This window comes from Pteropus alecto, unplaced genomic scaffold, assembly GCF_000325575.1.
Source record: "Pteropus alecto unplaced genomic scaffold, ASM32557v1 scaffold55, whole genome shotgun sequence".
NCBI classification, from domain to species: domain Eukaryota; kingdom Metazoa; phylum Chordata; class Mammalia; order Chiroptera; family Pteropodidae; genus Pteropus; species Pteropus alecto.
Genome location: NW_006436813.1, coordinates 712450 through 732443, shown reverse-complemented (window position 1 = coordinate 732443; position 19994 = coordinate 712450). Strand labels below are relative to the sequence as shown.

The 19994-nt window shown below is 35.4% G+C and overlaps 1 protein-coding gene across 4 annotated transcripts in view; it reads right to left on the bottom strand.

Annotated features, from left to right (window-relative positions):
- Nucleotides 1-19994, bottom strand: part of SEPT10 (septin 10) — a 67509-nt gene that overhangs the window by 6367 nt on the left and 41148 nt on the right. For all 4 annotated transcript variants that reach the window (XM_025048490.1, XM_025048491.1, XM_025048492.1 and 1 more), the window contains 4 exons: nt 18682-18843; nt 16934-17030; nt 15617-15785; nt 4235-4367 (listed from right to left, as the gene is read on the bottom strand). In XM_025048490.1, the coding sequence (XP_024904258.1) occupies nt 4235-4367; nt 15617-15785; nt 16934-17030; nt 18682-18843 (561 nt within the window). The remainder of the gene's footprint in view (nt 1-4234; nt 4368-15616; nt 15786-16933; nt 17031-18681; nt 18844-19994) is intronic.

Sequence of the window (19994 nt, the reverse complement as noted above, 5' to 3'; positions counted from 1 at the left end):
GATAAAGTTTCTAAAATCCATGCCCAATAAAAGGGAGGGACACAAATTACAGTAGCAAGTTATCAAAAAGGAAAAAAAACCCCTCTATTTTCCGAATAAAGTTATTTGTAGTGAAACAGTTGTTGAAAGTTAATACTGGTAGTAAACCTGTTTGGAAAGCAAGAATGAACTGTCAACTGAAATCGAGAACCTTAAAAGTCTATTATATTTTCCTAAAGTTATTGATCTTCTTGAAACTTAAAAATCAAGAAATCCTAAATTCAGAAAAAGTTTTATCCTCACCTTACTAGAATTTACACTATAATGGAAAAAAATAGCCCGTGTCTAATAAAGTAAAAAAAAGAAATTTATGCTAAATACACTCAATGCAGCCATTAAGATGAATTTTGCAAAAGTCTGTAACATTACAACATCAGATTTCCCTGGTTTAATTGCTGTTTATCTGAAAAAAAAAAAAAGTCTAGAGACCTGAGTGGAATCCATATGAATCAGCTGTGTGTCATGCCTGTCATGAACACAAGTAGAGAATCTATATCTAGACCAAAAAAGATAACTTTCTTTTTGATGCTCTGGTCTGTTTAGATAAACTTTAAATTAGTATTTTCAGTTTTGGGCAGCAACTTAGCATTCATACAAAAAACAGAACTTGGTTTCTAGAAAAGACGGCATATAATAGTTGAGGAAATACTTCACTAAAAATTAGAGGTTGAGGGTAGAAATTGGAGAGAGCTAAACATCCTAATAAACTCCTGATAGGAGAAGTATTTAAATGGAGATGGAATAAGGTTGAAACAGATTAAGGCCCTTTTACCATAAGATCCTTTTATTCCTGAGGATGTCATTTTAGAGAAGCATCAGTTCCTTAGTACTTGCTTATTTAAATGGTTCCTGCTTCTATAAAAAGATATATATGTTATGTGTGTGTGTATTTAAAGGGTGGAACTCACCTAGTTGTCATTCAAATCAGTTGTATAAACAGAGTTGGCAGCTCTCTGAGCATGTGTGCATCCCCTAAAATTTGGGAGAGGAGTGGCAGGGAGGGTAAAGCTTGGAAAGGGAGGATACAGGGGCAGATCTATGTTATGTGAATAGATATATATACCTCTGATCACTTTAATGCACACTTTATATGCATATGCATACTTAAATATCTTGAAAGGTTATAGAGTACTTCTTATATTATTCATGACGTTGACTAAAAATTCCAGAAAATTATAAAAATAAAAATGTTTTTAAAAGGGGAAAGTTGTGAATGTGACTTATTCACATTATGTGGAGTTCAAAGATAAAAACAATAAATAAAAACAATCTATTCCATATATATGAAGCACTCACTCATGGTTCCATTATTCACTATGACAGGCACTTAATTCAAACACATTTTCAAATACTAATCAAAAAAGTTAAAAACAGGAGCTCTCTGTGCTGTTGATAACTACTCACTAATGCTCGCAAGAATCAATTACCAATATAGTACACTGCTGTATCTTCTATAAACACTACTTCTAAGGATATTGTACATTCTGTTGTTCAGTAATCCTTTTAAAAGTATCCATTTTTAGAAATGAATGCTAGAAACAACATTCTTCTCTTATTGAACTAGTATCTTTAATCCATGCTTTGTACCTCACCGTGGCCCCTTTTTGCTTTAACTGCCTGGAAGGCGAGCTGTCCCTGTGTTCACTGAGAAGTTACCTTGCACCAGGGCTCTCTGCAGCACCTATGTGCAAACCCCTCCTTCCTGTCCTGTATTAGAAGGCTTTTTGTACTCCCGTGTTCAGGATTATAACATCTGTATTTTTTTTAATTGACAATCATCTAGAATACTTGTGGAAACAGGAGAGACATTGATATTAAATAAAAAATTAGTGAAGAAATAAACTCATATAAAATGGGGAAGTAGTAATGATTTAATGATGGTTATATGCTTTACTTGAAGGACAAATATAAACTGTGTACTTTTTCTTGTAGTGTGAGTAGAAGAATGGAAAATATGTCATATATATAATAACATGCCTCACTAATACATCTAGAATAATGTTAATAAAAATGTAGAAAAGAAAACAGTATTTTGAGATAACATTTGTTCTGTGCATGTCCCTGCTCTAGTTATCTAACGTTCACATTTGTCAGGTTTATACGAAAGATAAATTAAGAGGTATTTGTTTTACAAATATTGGCAAGGATACTGTAAATAACAAGGCCCTCTAATACAGAATTAAATAATGTTTTGGGTTACCAAAATTATCTTTTTATTAGTGACTGCCAGAAACTCATTGATATAAGTATCTTAAAAAATTTAGCAGTCAAATATTGGGTGGCCAAATGTCCTGGTTTGCCCAGAAGAAAACTGGTTTACGACTGCTTGTTGTCCCACTGTAATTATTAATAAGCCTCCTTTCCCTTTAAAACCATTCTAATTAAGGCAAAAAAAATTATACTGTCTTTCTTAGTCCTTCGATTGATGATTCTGGTCTCATAGAGTGATGATTATCGACTGACTAGATGCCTTTCTTCAGCAGACTAACCCTGATTCTAAAGTATACATGGGCTTTACAGCATGAAAATGGATCATAAGATACTTTGTAATATTTATGAAGCAGGCCAGTAATCTACTGCCTCTAAATCTATATAATTAAAAGTCTGGAGCTCCTGTGACAACTTTGGTTGCTGGTGCCTTAGGTTGAAAATTAAGTAACTTCTTTGTTAGTTTAATTCATACTCAACACAAAAAAAGCACTTGAATCACAAAAACGAAAATCTATAAAGCACCTTCTGACAAATAGTAAACCACTTCTATATCTTCTCTCCTCATTGGAGAAACTAAGAATCATGATACATGAGAGATAAAGTATTGAGAGAGTTTCTTTACTACCATCTTAAAGATTCTAATTTAAAATAATCAGCATTCTTATTTCCTACTTATCATGACTCTCTCCTCAAAATTTGTATTTAAAAGTAACTCCAAACTAGGGACTATTCTAGAATAAAAGAGACTAAGTGAACAGAACACCCAAGTGCAACATGAGATCTGCGATTTAATTCCAGTTCAAAACCAAAAAATCACCAAACAAAAAGAAACAATAATAGACAATCTTGAGACAACTGGAGAAATTTGAATATGGAGTAGATTAGGTGAGATTATGACATTCCTAGCAATTTTCTTAGGTATAATATTGGTACTATGGTTATGGAAGAAGATACACCTAAGCTTCAGAGATGCACACTGATGTGCCTAGAGATAAAGCATCATGACGTCTACAACCAGCTTTCAGACGACCAGGGAAACACACACACACACACGGATACATACACACATGAAAAAACATGGCAAAACGTTCACTGCTAAATCTAGGTGCAGGGAGGAACACAGGGGTACTCTGTATGTTCACTTTCCTGTTATTTAAACTTTTTCAAAATAAAAGATCAAAATTCAAATCATAAGATGCGTAAGATTATTAATTTTATAAAACCACTTACTATAGGATTCATTTAAATATCAAATACTAAAAGTAAACTTGAAATAATACAAATTTGTAAAATTAAGTTACTTTTCAAATAACTCTTCAGGAACTCTTGTGTTATGAAGGTCATTTGTATTAACATTTCTGTCTTCTTAGAAATTCTTTTTTACATCCTTTTTGACCCTCATCTTAAATGTGGCATTTAAAAGTAGCCATTGCAGTTAGGTCTACAGAAAATAGTTTAACACAAATAAAACTAAAATTGTTGCTTGAAGAACGAGAAGCAAATAAAACTATAGAAATTTACTGCTGAGTATTTTGTGCTAAGGCTATCATCTAGACTATTTAACTCACCCAGAAAGCCTGAGTTCAAACCCAGAAAGCTATTTAACAGCTCTCATAGATACTAATTTTATGACAAAATAGAATTCCGACAACTCTCAAAAAAGGCTTTATCAAGCCAGAGCTAAAACATTTCTGGCTCATGGTTAGGACATATTAAACTCTTCTTAGTAAACTGGTCCATTACAAGTCCTTGGTAAACCACTTTTAAAGAAAGACCATTTACTCATAAAGACTAAAATTTTTATTTGATTTCAGACTATGACTTTTTTAGGTTTATATCCAAAGACTATGTGTTAAAATAGCTACTTTTTAAAGAATAACAAGTAGTCTCCAAAAGCATCGCCATGAAATTCTTGAGATAAACATCCCAAATTTAATAGGACACCTTTTAAAAAATGCAAATCCCATCACATCAGAGTACTTGCCTCTCTTTCGGCTTCTTTCAGTATGGCTTCTTTTTCCTTTACTCGCTGCACAAACATCTGCTTCATTTCTTCTTCCTTCCTCTGTCGTTCACCATAAAATTCATGTCTTTTAGCTTCGTAGGTCTCTTGAAGACTAAAAGGTGATTTGTGGTACTCTCATGTTAAAAAGATGGTGTAACAAACTTGCAAAAACTCAAACATCTCAGGTTAAGCCTCATAACTATAACATGTACAAACATCTTCTTACATAGAGCAACCTGAAACGTGAGCTTTCCTATGGCATGAGACAAAAAGCCACCAGTGCTACAGCTTAGAGAGCACTAGAAATTTTGAAAACTTTGCTTTATCAAGTCCTTCACAATATGTACTCTCATTTCGCCCTCAAAGAAATTTCTCTTTCAACCTTTGTTAATGGGCATCGCTATGTCTGGAAACCCCGAAGTCTTCTCTGACTCCTCCTTTACCCTTATTTCAACATTTGGTCACCAAGATCTGTGACCCAGAAACATCATTTAAATTCAGTCTTCTTTTGATTTCTACAGCTATCCTGTGGAAGCCCAACTAGATCTTTGTGATTTTTCTGTCTTCACTATTCCGATAATCTCCTAAGTGATTTCTGGGCTTTTAGTTCCTCTATTCTTCATTTTGTTCTTCTTGCCGCTCCTAAGATTTTTTACCAAAACCACAGAGCTCACTACATTTTGTTTGTATTAGAGTTATGCTACAGAATATGGTCCTGCCTCCTTTAAACAGCTCTTAAGAAACTTCATAATATGGCCTAATTCTACCTTTCTAGATTCATTTCTTAGCAAACAAAACCAAACCTCCTAAGGTTCCAGCCATACCAACCTATTCATTGCTCCTTAAACATGCCACACACTTCGTGCTTTAGTCTTGTATCTCCTCTGCCTACAAAGCCATTGCCTGCTTCCCGACGCCTCCTTCTATCCAGCTAAGCTTCTCTTCTTCAAGGCCAAATTCAAATGCAACTCCCTCTCTAAAGCTTTCTCCAGTTTCTCCAGCTGGAAATAACTAACTGTTCCTTTCAAGCACTTCATGGCGCTGCTTCTACCTCTTCCTTGGCATTTAGATACTAACAGATCATCATCTCTGTAACCTAACTCGAAGCAGAGCTCCCTAGACGTTTTGGTTTCTTCATCAATGTTCATTTAATGACAGAAACTGTCAGGACGTGGAGCCAAATTTAATCAAACAGAGCAAGGGCTGTCCTATGTAAAATGTGATAAATTAAGAAATTTTACTAATTTCAAATATCGTAACTGGAGAAATAAATCTTTTAAGTATAGAATTCTATAAGTTCAAGAAAAAATAGAGTAAGGCATGTTGCACAGTAGCTATTACGGCTGCTACTGAGTGTGTGGTATGCATAGCAGGTACTCTGAGGAAGAACAGATGCTAAACACTGTCTTTAAAAGCAAAGCTTATAAATGTATGAAATGCCTTAGATAACTACATAAAGGCCTCAAAGCTCAGGGAGGAACTTTACTTTTTACCAAGTTTTTTCTTCTGTTATTTGTTTTGATCTTATTTTAAAGAAGCCTCTAAATTTATCAGGCTACTTTCACCATTTTCAAATACCTCATTACATTTTGCTGGTCCTACGCTAGGCTGATGGTCTTTAATGACAAACTTGTTTTAAATAAGGTCTTGAAGTCATATCAAATCTAAGTTTTAAAAAAGTTCTCATTAATCTATTTATACAAGCACTTGAGTTGCTTAGAAGGAAAATAAATCTACCCAGCAAAGAGAAAAGACCTAACATTTGTTGAACGGCTGCTACCAGCAAGGTACTTTTCTGGACTCCTTTCACTATCTAATTCCCATAGCAACCATGAAAAGCAAGCACTATTACTCCATTTTACAGGTAAGAAAACTAAAGCTCAGAGAGGTAAAGTAATCTGCCCCAAATAACATAGTTGGGAAAGTAAAAGCTGGAATTTGAATCAGATCAGACCTGTTCCAAAGCCATAGTCCTACCCACCATAAATAAGACTATGCTGAAGTGATGTTTCGGCAAAAGATAAAAAAGTGATATACTGCTCTTGCACATTTTCTATCATGTCACACTGCTTTCTAGCTGTGAAAATGTAAATTTGTAAAGCCAACTGCAAGTAAAAAACCTGCACTATCTTTCAAAAAGTTGTAAAGAAACTCTTAGATATGAAAGGAAATGGTTTATATAGTTAGTGTTATAAATCTAATGCAAGCATTGTTTATCAGCATGGGTTTATGAAACAAAAATGAAAAACCATCTTGCTATACTACTCCCTTTTCTAGTATAAAAGTACCTCGCTGTCATGAATTTTTAATGCAACATATTACTACAGTTGCAAATATCACTGATTTAAAGCAAAGCTGAAAACCAAAAAGGAAGAAAAAAAAGTTATCAGATGCTCATTTTCATTAAGAAAACCACTCCAATACCTTGGTCTTGTTTCATGTCAGTTCTAATAAGCCTGGTGGACTTTTTCCATTTCTACTGTACACTAAATGCTTAGAAGTTAACTATTTATTTCCTTTTTTTTTTTTTAAACTATTTGAGAGTTCCTAAGACACAAAATTTTATGACACACCAAATTATGTCAAACACTTAAGCAACTCTAAAATACTACAAAAATCTATTCAAAACTATAGGTCCCCAAACACTTCAGGGACAGTGATTTTGTATTCAAATGTTAAAGGTGATTGACTGTGGGAATAAGACTGCTTATGTTAATCTAAAATAACTTGGGGATTTAAGAGGGTTTATAAAAGCCTGTTTTATACAGTTTCAATACTTAAAGATCAGTTAATTAAGAAGATAAGAGTATAATACCAATTACTTGAACTTCTGATAAGTACGTGATCAGTATTGGTAGATTAGGACATTAACAATGACTCAGCATAACCATTCAATAAAATGTAAATGGAAAAATGAGCTGAAGGAACGGCAGTAAAGAAGGCTGGGTAGGTAATAAAGAGAAATAAAGGTCATCCTACCAGGTTCATATAACTCTTCTTTTTATTCATATATAGATATAATATTGAGGGATAGATTTTATATGCTGAATACATTATAGTGATTATTGTTAGGTACACCCCAAATTAAATGAGAAAGACTCCCTAGAAAAGAGAATGTAACGTCTTGGAACTATAAAAGTAAAACCTTCCTAAGACATCAGGCTATAATGAAGTATAAAAGCTCTATCAAATAATTAATTCATAAATGAGAAAGCACCAAGAGAAGAGATACCTGACGCAAGAGGTCCAATACAGAATGTCTTCTCTTTAAGGAGAGGAGGCCTGGGGAGGGCAGAGGACTCACTGGTTCCTGGTATGCAGACAGAGGCCTCCTTCACACTGAAAGCTAGTTCCCCATTTTTCTTGCTTGTCCTCTGCAAGCCACTGCTCCCTACCCAATCTGTAACCTGGCCAAAATCGAAGAAACATCTTTTTCCAATATTCCATTCTTCATCTGATCACTAAGCAGATGCTCCCCAAACTGATGAAATGCTCCAAAAAAAAAAAGAAAAAAAAAAGGATGTTTTGAACAATCTCTGACAGTCTATCTGTCTATCTCCTTCTGGTATCATTGCTCTGGACTACCTTTTGAAGCACTATCTCTCCCCCATGAAATACAATCTGTTGGAACAATTAACCAGGTTCGTACCCACGCCTACCCAAGACGTGGGGACATGTCCTAAGCTGTGCTTCCTGGACATTTCCTCCTGGGCTGTGAATTGTTGAGCAGAGAACAGAAATAGTTTTAATTCATTCACTCTACTCCTAGCACTAGAATAAAACTGATTTCTACTTGTTCTAAATCTTCCCTTTGAATCTGTAAGTCTTGGCCTATGTAGTCTTCCAACTGTTACTCTTTTTGTTTCAGATGGAGTAGTTTTCATTATTTTCAAAGAAGTGTAAAGGAAGCAACTGGTACTTCTATAGTACAAGCCTGATCCTCAATTTCCACACAGCTGACCTCTCCTTTTTTCTTGAAACTCTCTTCACTTGGCTCCCAAGACATGACACTGCTGATTTTCCTCCTTCCTCTACTCAAGCCGTCTCGATTTCTTCTATCTGCTTCTTCAGCTGACAAACATTAAAGTGACCTAAGGCTGTTTTCAAGGTAACTTTCTTTCCAGATGTACCTCTCTCTCCAGGAAATCTCATCCATACTTATATATTCAATTAACCGTCTAAATGTCTATGGCTTTAAATTTATTCCTTTGGCCCAGCCCTCTCTTCTGAGCTCCAGATAAATAGCCAAAGTGCCTATTTGGCATTGTTACTTGGATGTTCCAGAGGAAAGCCCAAAGTCAAAAGGTCCCAAACTGAACTTACAATCTCCATCATGACAATCACTGCTGTCCCACAAAAAAAAAAAAGCTAGTCTTTCTCCAGAGATATTTATCTTGATGAATAGTACAACCATCTACCTAGTCAATGAAACCATTAATCCAGGAGACTAGAAGTCTTCCTCTAGCATGTGCTGGCATCTCCTTCTTCTTTATCTTATTATATCTAAACAATCACTAAGTTCTTTCAGTTTCATCTTCTAGATATCTTTCCAACACGACCAGTTGTTTTCATGGCTATTACTTTAGTTCCAGTAACATTCTCTTAACTAGTCTCTCCTAAGCATCTTTGCACTTCCCTTATACCTTTTTTACATTACAGCTAAGAGTGACTTTTAAAATGCATATATGGTATCAGAGTGATAGCATATTTTAAAGGCTTTCCCTTTCCCTTAGGACAAAGACCAAAATCCTTACCAGGGCCTCCATAATTTGACTCCTGTCTACCTGTTCTCTCAATCTTATGCCAATCCCACTGTCTCCTCTCCAGCTGCACTGATATTCCTCTAGTTTTAAAGATGTCATTCTCTTTCTGCCTTCATATCTTTGCATATGTCTTGCTCTGTTTTTCCCATGTTATTATAGCTCAAAACAGTAACTGCCTCAAGGATGACTTCTCTAATTTTCCAGATTAAATCAGGACACCCTTGCTTCATGATATACTACCTCTCTTTTAGTGCACATTTCACAACTGTAATTTAATGTGCAATTAGTTGTTGGATTTTTTCCCCCTCCCCTACAAAAATGTAAACTACATGACAGCCAGGACTATATGATCGTATTCCGTATTATATCTCCAGCACTTGTAAACAGTAGACACTTAAAAAATACTTATTATTTTACATGGTATTATTCACTGTTGCCCCCCAAATTAACTCAGCTATAACTTCTCCCCAAGCTCCAGATTCATTAATGTAATAATGCACTCAAACTCTTCAATATTTAATAAGCAACTTAATTTAACATATCTAAAATTTCTCAATTACCAACCACAGCACCTAAAATCTACCTTCTCCAATCTTGCTCATATCGATAAACATTACCATCATTCGCCCAGTTTCTTAGGTAAAAACAGTGACTGGAGTCATCCTCAATTCCTCTCTTTCTTTTATATCCTATATCCAACCATCAATGAGTCCTATTAACTCACTTTCAAATTATATATCCTAAATATGCTTCTGACCACCTCTACCACTACCACCCTAATCCAGGCCTCCATCTTCGCATGCCTAGACTACTACAGTAGCCTCTTCACTTCCACTTCTGACTACATACCTACGCTCTACTCTGCACACAGGGTCAGAGTGTCTTCCTCCCACTCCCACTCCAGAGCTCTACAAGGGCAGGGTCTTTGTTTAACCCCACAGTACATGTATACCAAGTGACTAACATCATGCTGGGCATATGGCAGACAAACACTAAATATCTCAGTCAAGATGGCACAATAGGTAAACTCTATGCTTGCCCCATCCCACGAGCACATCAAAATTAGTACTAAATTATAGAACAACCACCCCGCTGAGAACCACCTGAAGACTAACTGAACAAAAGTCCTATAACTAAGAATATACAGAAGACACATGGAGACTGGTAGGAGGGATGGAGATTCAGAATGGGCAGGCCCCACACCTATGGTGTGGTGGTTAAAAAATGGGAGGAATATCTCAGCTGAGGAGGACACCCCTGAGGAACAAGTGGTCTCAGACTCATACCAGTCTCTACAGGGTGGGGCTCCAGGAGTTTCATAACTCCTGGTTGTGAAAACCAGAAGAGGTTGTGACTGAGACAGAAGTCTGCTGGAGTCCCAGATGTTCCTCTTAAAGGGCCCGCACATGAACTTACATTGATAGACTCACCTGTTCTGGGGCAAAAGCTTGATGGGCGCTAGGGGCATACGAAGAGGAAGTGAATTATGTGGCTTCAGGATAACTGCTTAAGGAGCACCTTTCTCCCAGTAAGAAGTGTGGGCAGACATCATTTTCCTTTGTTGAGCCCTCCCCACACCCAGCATGCAGATGCAGGCTGGTGCCAAGTCTGAGTCTCCATTGATCTGGCTAACATCATTCACCTCACCCTGATGATTCCATGACGCTCTGCCCCACCAATTTGTGCCCCATCCTACAAGCCACATTCAGCAGCTTTTCTAAACAAACATCCTACCTCAGTTCGTGCTATAGACTTTCCTAAAATCTCTCAAAAATTAACAAACCCAAACAAGTTGTGTCTGGCCTTGGCATGCTCTGTACCTTGGCACCAAGCCCAGCACTAGTGACAGTTGGCCTCAGTTCACAATTTAGCCTCTTTCCTAGTTGCCTCCAAGCCTAGCAAAGCAGCAACCATCTGCAGATCACTTTGTAGCTCCTACCAGGTGGCCCTGGGCTGGGAATAGGCAAAAGCTGATGTTGACCTGCACCAGAGCTCCTCTCAGGAGGCTCCAGAACCAATACACCCGGTGGCCAGCTTCAGACCACACCGGACCACCCACCTACCTCGACAAAAGACACACCCAAAAGACAGACTCAGGAGGCAACAGCCCTCACTAAAATAAATCCTGCTCCATGGGGTACTGCCCCGCACAACAGCTTGTCCGCTGTCATCACAGTCAGTCTTCACAGTCAGTTAGTTTGATGATCTACTGCTGACGTGCCAACAGCAATCAAAGCTCAACTATAACAGGAGGGTACACACAAGTGCACAAGGAACACACCTGGAGCACCTGGCTCAGGTGACCAGGGAGACTGCGCTACTGGGCCCCACAGGACACCTACTATATAAGGCTACTTGGCCAAGACTGGGAATGTAGCAGATCTACCTAATACATAGAAACGAACACAGAGAGTCAGCCAAATTCAGCAGCTTTTCTAAACAAACATCCTACCTCAGTTCGTGCTACAGATTTTCCTAAAATCTCTCAAAAATTTACAAACCCAAACAAGTTGTGTCTGGCCTTGGCATGCTCTGTACCTTGGCACCAAGCCCAGCACTAGTGACAGTTGGCCTCAGTTCACAATTTAGCCTCTTTCCTAGTTGCCTCCAAGCCTAGCAAAGCAGCAACCATCTGCAGATCACTGTGTAGCTCCTACCAGGTGGCCCTGGGCCAGGAATAGGCAAAAGCTGATCTTGACCTGCACCAGAGCTCCTCTCAGGAGGTTCCAGAACCAACACACCCGGTGGCCAGCTTCAGACCACACCAGACCACCCACCTACCTCGACAAAAGACACACCCAAAGGACAGACTCAGGAGGCACCTCACTAAAATAAATCCTGCTCTATGGGGTACTGCCCCGCACAACAGCTTGTCCGCTGTCATCACAGTCAGTTAGTTTGATGATCTACTGCTGAAGTGCCAACAGCAATCAAAGCTCAACTATAACAGGAGGGTACACACAAGTGCACAAGGAACACACCTGGAGCACTTGGCTCAGGTGACCAGGGAGACTGCACCACTGGGCCCCACAGGACACCTACTATATAAGGCCACTTGGCCAAGACTGGGAATGTAGCAGATCTACCTAATACATAGAAATGAACACAGAGAGTCAGCCAAAATGGGGAGACAAAGAAACATGTCTCAAATGAAAGAAAAAAACAAAGTTCCAGAAAAAGAAGTAAACAAAACAAGGGCAAGCAATCTATAACATGCAAAGTTCAAAACACTGGTTATAAGGATGCTCAATGATCTCAGTGAGAACTTCAGCAAGGAGACAGGCAACATAAAAATGGAGATAGAAAACATAAAAAAGAACCAGTCAGAAATGAAGAATATTGTAACCGAAATGAAGAATACATTAGAGAGAATCAACAGATTCTCTCTATGAAACAGAAGATCAAATCAGTAATTCAGAAGACAAGATTGCAGAAAACAACCCAATCAGAATAGCAAAAAGAAAAAAGAATCCAAAAAAATAAGGAGAGTTTAAAGGTCCTCTGGGACAACATCAATCATATCAGCATTCCCATCACAGGGGTACCAGAAGGTTAAGAGAGTTAGCAAGGAATTAAAAACCTATTTAAAGAAATAATGACAGAAAACTTCCCTAACCTGGTAAAGGAAACAGACATAGAAGTCCAAGAAGTGCAAAGTCCCAAACAAGATGAACCCAAAAAGGTTCACACTAAGACACAACATAATTAAAATACCGAAGTTTTAAGTAGCAAGAGAAAAGCAGTAAGTTAGCAGAGAGCTCTCATAAAACTGTCAGCTGATCTCTCAACAGAAACTTTGCAGGCCAGAAAAGATTGGCATGAAATATTCAAAGTGATAAAAAGTAAGGACTTATAACCAAGATTACTCTACCCCGCAAGGCTGTCATTTAGAATCGAAGAACAGATAAAGAGCTTCTTTGACAGAAAAAGATAAAGGAGTTTAGCAATACCAAACCATTGTTAAAAGAATGTTAAAGGGACTTCTTTTGGGGGATGGGGGTGGGGGGGAGATAAAAAATATGAATAATAAAATGGCAATAACTCCATTTTCATCAATAATTATTTTAAATGTAAATGGATTAAACGCTCCAATTAAAAGACAAAGAGTGGCTGAAAGGATATGAAAACAAGACCCAAACATATGCTGCCCACACAAGAACCACTTCAGATTGAAAGATACAGACTGAAAGTAAAGGGATAGAAAGGGATACTTTATGCAAATGGAAATGAAAAAAAGCTAAAGTAGCAATACTTACATGAGACAAAATCAACTCTAAAACAAAGGCTATAACAAGAGACAAAGAAGGACTCAGCAATTCCAGTTCTGGTTATTTATCTGAGGAAACTCAAAACATTAAATCAAAAAGACATATGTACCCCTATGTTCACTGCAGCATTACTTACAATAGAAGCAACCTAGGTGTCCATCGATAGACAAATGGATAATGAACATGTGGTACATACATACAATGGAATATTACTCGACCATAAAAAAAGAATGAAATCTTGTCATTGTAACAACATGGATTAACCTAGGGGCTATCATGCTAAGTGAAATAAGTCAGAGAAAGAAAGACAAATACCATATGATTTCACTTATATGTAAAATCTAAAAACTAAATAAATAAACACAACAGACACAAACTCATAAAGAGAACATTTTGATGGTTGCCAGATGGGAGGGGGGCTGAGGGGATGGGATTAAAATGTGCAAACTGCTAGTTATAAAAACAGTCATGGGGATGTTAAGTACAGCATAGGGAATATGGTCAATAATATTGTTATAACTATGTATGATGTCACATGGGTACTAGACTGATCAGGGTGATCTTCCTAAGTTATATAAAATGCCTAATCACTATGTAGTATACCTGAAACTAATACAATATTGTATGTCAACTGTAGTTGAAAAATAAAAAATATTAAAAAAAAAATACAAAGTAATGTAATTTTTTAAAAAAGATAGATGATGTTTAGGGTAAATCTATTGCTAAATCATGCTTTTTGTATTTCTCTATGAAAAGGATTTTGTTTTCATAAGAATCCACATTTATTTTTGTTTTGTTTTAAGCTGCAGTAGGACTTCCCTGTTCATAGTTTATTTTTTTAGGTTTTATATATCATGTTTTAGCAGTTTTCTATCCCATTTATTATCAGTATTGCAACACATTTGATATTTATATTGTATCTGAATCAATAATCATTAATTGTACCCCCCCAAATAAATAAACAAAATATTGCTCATCTTTGGACCAAAAAACAAAACAATAAACATCTGCTGAATAAGTTAATGGGAATATTAATTTAAATACAGATTCTTAGGCTCCATCCCTACAAATTCTGAACCTGTATTTCTTAATCATCCACAGGTGACTGATAATTGATCTACCAGGCAAGCTGAACCCCAATTCTCAGAGTACTTCAAGGCTGTCCCACTTGCTCTTACTTGGGATCCCTGTCTCATTAATGCACACAAAGACCTCTGAATTGACCCTCAGACTTGAAAGAATAAGAAATGAAGCCTCCTCTAGGAAACACTAGGGAAAACAACTCTAGATGATTTTATCTTCGACAGAGAAAATAATCATTTACCAGAAATGGCCTATAACTGGAAGCATAGCATGCCTGAATAGGTGTGGAGGAGTTAAGTACATATAATCCTTAATTTATTTTCCTTCCAGAGCTAAAACATTAATTAAACATATAGATCGAAGAAAAATAAAAAATATAACCTCATTTACTAAATCTTCCCAAAGGTCATATGAAATAGCAGCATTGATTTAATGTGCTCCTCCTTTCTTTTTTGTTTACTCTGGTGTAAATACTAATAACCAAGAAAATGACTGAAATGCAAATAATGAAACAGAATAAGCATCTTTAGTCTCACATAAGAGTTTAAGCAGTGTTTGTCCTAAATATTTCATGCTTTCCTCTGTGGAAAAATTGGTCTGGAATGCTACATCAAATTTCATTTGGTCTATTAAGGATTAGAGTTTCGTGTTTACATATCTTAATCAAAAAACAGGAATGTAGCAGCATATAAAATTACCAAGCAAGTTTATAATAACATTTAACGCTTATCATGAGAGGGTTATTAGGTTCTAAAATTCTTTAAAACAGTCTAATTTCTGACTCCCTACAAATACTTTCATTCTTCCTTTATATTTTCCTAAATTTAAGTTATTCAAAAACAGTCATCAGGATAAAAATCAAGTTTTTAAATTTATTTAATATGATTCACATTCCAACATTCTTGTATAATAAATATGCTTTCGTCTTTTTCAGATAAATAAAAAAATAAAAAAAAATTAAAAGTTTTCCTCTAGTTATTCATTTTAGTATATACTGAAATGTGAGCTTTTGCCATATGTCTATCCTTCCTTCTACTTAACTCCTTGAGTCAGATGAGGGCGTAGAGACCCCTAAAAGATGGCTTCAAGTGATTCGAGAAGTATGATAATTAAACATTGTCAAATGGTTCTACTTCATATTGGGAAATTCCTGAAAAACGCATTCTCCATCATCCAGAATATATAAAAAAAGTATAATCCTCTCTAACTTCCTCTTTGGTTGGCTTCTCAGAAAAGTCTCCACTTACCTGAGCGGCTTATTCTCTGGGCCAAAATCAGTAAAGCCCATTTCCTCCAGTTTGCAACGCCTGTAAAGTTCATAGTGCCTAGTGTGGGTCTGTTCTCGAAGATCCTCCATGTTTGTACAAATGAGCATTTCCCGGAGCTTTACAAAGTCACAGTGGTTTTCATTTTCCACTAGCCAGAACAAGAAAAAGCAATACAAGTTTTTAATTCCTGAGACACAATTAGTATTTGTTGAACGACTGGAAGAAAACATGTGTAATAAACAGCAAAATGATGTCTGATTAACAGCTATGATCGTTTTACACAACCAAAGAAGAAATTCTTGCATTATACACTCTGAATTATAAGCAGTGTTAATTATGAGACCAAGAGATTCACTTTAAATTTAGTAGCCAATGGATAAACAGAAAATAGAAATGAAATTCATTATATTATGTTACTGTATGCATCAATTATTTCACTAACATTGTGTTAGCAGTTTACAAACTATCTTCAGAATATTTCACATTGTGCTAAAAATAATATGTAATATTATTTCACTTCAAGGGAAAACTTCAAAGGAGTAAATTTTGCATATTCAAGAATACCATCTGTGCATGCTATAATTATCAAATTCTTTTTATACCATGCTACATTTATGATTCTGGGTTAGACACTATTCGCAATTAGTAAATAAACTTACATGGTCCTCCTACATTTATGCTGACAAGAGTACAAATAAGTATGTTACTGTTTAAGCACAATTACCTTTAATATTTTTATACATTAAAAATATTAAAAATTTTAATATTTATTAATTATAAAATTGGTCAATTTTTAAAAAGCAGCATTAGGAAACAGTATTAGCAAGTAATCTATTCCCCATTAATTAGCATCGTAAGTAAATGAACTAGATAGTACTCATAATGCTAAATAAATCCTAACATTTTTTTGTCGGCTGACTGGTTTGTTTTGGAAATAGTTGGCAATATATAAATTTATAAGATGTGCTACTGTACCCTAAAATTGCCTAGTAATTAGTTTATGTATCATGTTTGAACATTATTATTTACACGCAAATTTGTTCAAAGTACCTGACCACTGTGTCCTACCTTCTGAACATCTAGGCACGCTTGGGCAGATAATATGTATGGTATGATGCAGAAAATGGGGAGGAGGCTCTGCCTAGTCTCTCCAGATTTGGCTAAAACAGAACACGGCCAACTCTTCTAATAACCAATCATAATCTAAAATAAGCATCACCTCAAAGAATGCATTAAATGCAACAATGAGACTATTAGGCAACATGAATATTTCTAGTCACCATTTATCTCATTTACCTTGTACGACACCCCAAGGGTACTGGCGAGCTTTAACCATCTTATTTCCAACTTTTACCTCATCCATACTTCCTACAACAGCAAATGGCAAGTGTCCCTGGAAAGAAACCATGATATCAATTACATCTCATACCAATGTGATAAATGACTACTAAAATAGTTTTATGGAAAAATAGAGAAAATTTATTAAATAGTAAATTTATTAAAATCAAATGATCTGCTATGCCTTGAATTTTACAACTTGGTAGTGAATATGTACTACATTTTCAGTCCCTATAAAGAAAATTATTTACTGAGCATCCCCCACGTGCAAGGTATTATGCTATAGGAATATAAAAAGAGAAAGAATTCTAGTATAGGTATCATTTCCTTCAATATTATCTTCATTCTAAAAGACAAAGATAATGCTAAAGAAATTACACACACACACACTACATATATACATATGAATACATACACATATATATGAATATACATACACATTCATATACACACACACATATATATGTAACTAGAGTATATATCTATTTTTAGCATATATAGATATGATACCAATAAATGACAAAATATTTACATCTCAAACAAATGCTAAATACAATAAATGTTACAGAAATGTAGAGGAGAAATCACTGTGAGCAGAAAGATACAACCCGAACTAGAGATAGAACAAGCAGAGTGTAAAAACTAACTTAAATATAAAGAGAAGATTTTGGACAAAGATACAAAGCTAGATTTAGTGTCAATGAGCAGACTGGACTGTCTGAAGCTGAGGATTAATATAGAGAAAAAGTCTAATGAAAAAAGTATTAGGTATTATGTTTAATATTTAATAATTGACATTAATCTCTTAATTGTGCCTTTCTGAAAAATTATTCCAGATGTTCACAGAAATAAAATTAGATGTAAAGGCAATATGACACACAGAAATTAAGATCACTTATATTTATATTAGTCATTTACATTAGTCGATTTTTGATATATTTAATTAAAGATCCTTAACATACATGGGAGTATGAAGAGTCAGAAAAGGAAAAAGGAAGTGGAATGAACAGTTTCTGAATGTCACCATGTTAGAGAAAGCACAAAAGTTGTATCCTCTTAACAACCCTTAAAATTGATATTATTAACTCAGTTTTGTAGATAAGTTAACAGTCTTGGGAAGATTAATAACTCCGACAAGAATATATAGTTAAGTCTGTCTGACTCCAAAACCCATGATCCTTCAAAATATAATCAGATATTTAAGAAATTTGGTAGCCTGAAGAAAGTAACACACAAAATTTAGTCATCTTCAAATATGTTATACTAAAAGTTATGTGAATGTTTAATAAGTAATATAAGGGAGAATGAGTTTAAATACTAGATTAGAAAGATCTTAAAAATTTTAAGAATCTGAAGCATCCAAGGGAGGCTATAAAGTCTTCTCATGTTTTTAAAGACAGGATAGAAAGGTATCTTTCTAAGGCAATTAATTATAATTTCACAAAAGGGGTATCCCGGTCTCACAAATGCATCACTTTATTTATATGAAAATAGGAAAGAAAGAAAATATGCTCAAAAATATATTCTCATTATACTCTTCTCAACTCTAGAAAATAAAACATTTTCCTATGCTGGACTTTTTGAAAATTCACCTTGTTTGAAGTCTTTTTGGAAGACATAAGTAAAAATATATTAGTAGTAATGTTACCTATAAATTATATTTTTTTCACATGTAAAACTGAATTAACATTCAGTTAGGAGCTCACATTCATCGAAGCATTGATTTTAGCAATACTTTCATCATCTGTTGGGAACTGGTATATCTGGACGCCATTGCTGACCAATTCACTCATGAGCTTGATCTTAAACTTCTGTAACTCAGTTTTAGAAATTGCATCTGCTTTGGCAATCACTGGTATAATGTTCACCTATTAAGAATAAAGAAAAATAAGAATAAAGAAAAACAAAATCTCATAATTGTGGATTGATTTTTTTAATTCTGTAATTTCTGCATTTAAAACCACTAAAGTCTCTCACAAATTTCCTTAACCTAGATTGAGTGAACAACGGCAAACTACAGTTCAGCCCACAATCTGTTTACATAAATAAAGATTCATTGGAACCCAGCTAGTGGGTTCATTCATTTACATATTGTCTATGGCCTTTTTCATGCTACAACAGCAGAGATGAGTAGTTACATCAAAGACCACCTGGCCTGCGAAACCTAAAGTGTTTACTACCTGGCCCTTCACAGAAAAAGCTTACCAACTCCTAACCCAGATAATCGCTAGCTATCATTGTTACCACATACTCCTATACAATCATTCCTACAGATGATGGCCTTACAAAAACTGCTTTTAAAAAGCACGGCTCTTATAATATTAACTTTTCATTTAAATTTAGGTTTAGAAATCTCACATTTTCTTCTCTCAAAGTCTCTTACAATTCTATCATACACAAAATAAGTAAAATGTAAGCAGTATGTTGAAATTACCTGCTTAATTCACTAAGAATTTTTTATTTAATCATCTAAGTACTAAGTAATTAGGATGACTGATCTCTCACAAAACTATGTAAGTGCCTAATGTTAAGCTTTTTAAATTTAATTTTATTTTTTTAATGCCAGTTTATTTTTTTCATACTATACATATATAAAATTTTTTTTAACATTTTATTTTTTTATCTTCCCCTTCCCCCCTGTCCCCTCCCTTCTGGTAGCCACTAGTCCATTGTCCATGTCCATAAGTCTCTGTTCGTTTGTCCTGTTCATTTGTTGCTTTTAGGTTTATATCCCACATATAAGTGATATCATGTGATTTTCAACCTTTTCTGTCTGGATTATTTCGCTTAGTATAATTATTTCAAGGTCCATCCATGTTGTTGCAAATGGCAGTATTTCATCTCTTCTTATGGCTGAGTAATAGTCCATTGTATATATGTACCACAGCTTCTTTAGCCAATCATCTATTGTAGGACACTTCAGTTGCTTTTATGTCCTGGTCACTGTGAATAATGCTGCTATGAACATCGGTGTACAAATATCTTTTTAGATATGGGTTTTCAAGTCTTTGGGGTAAGT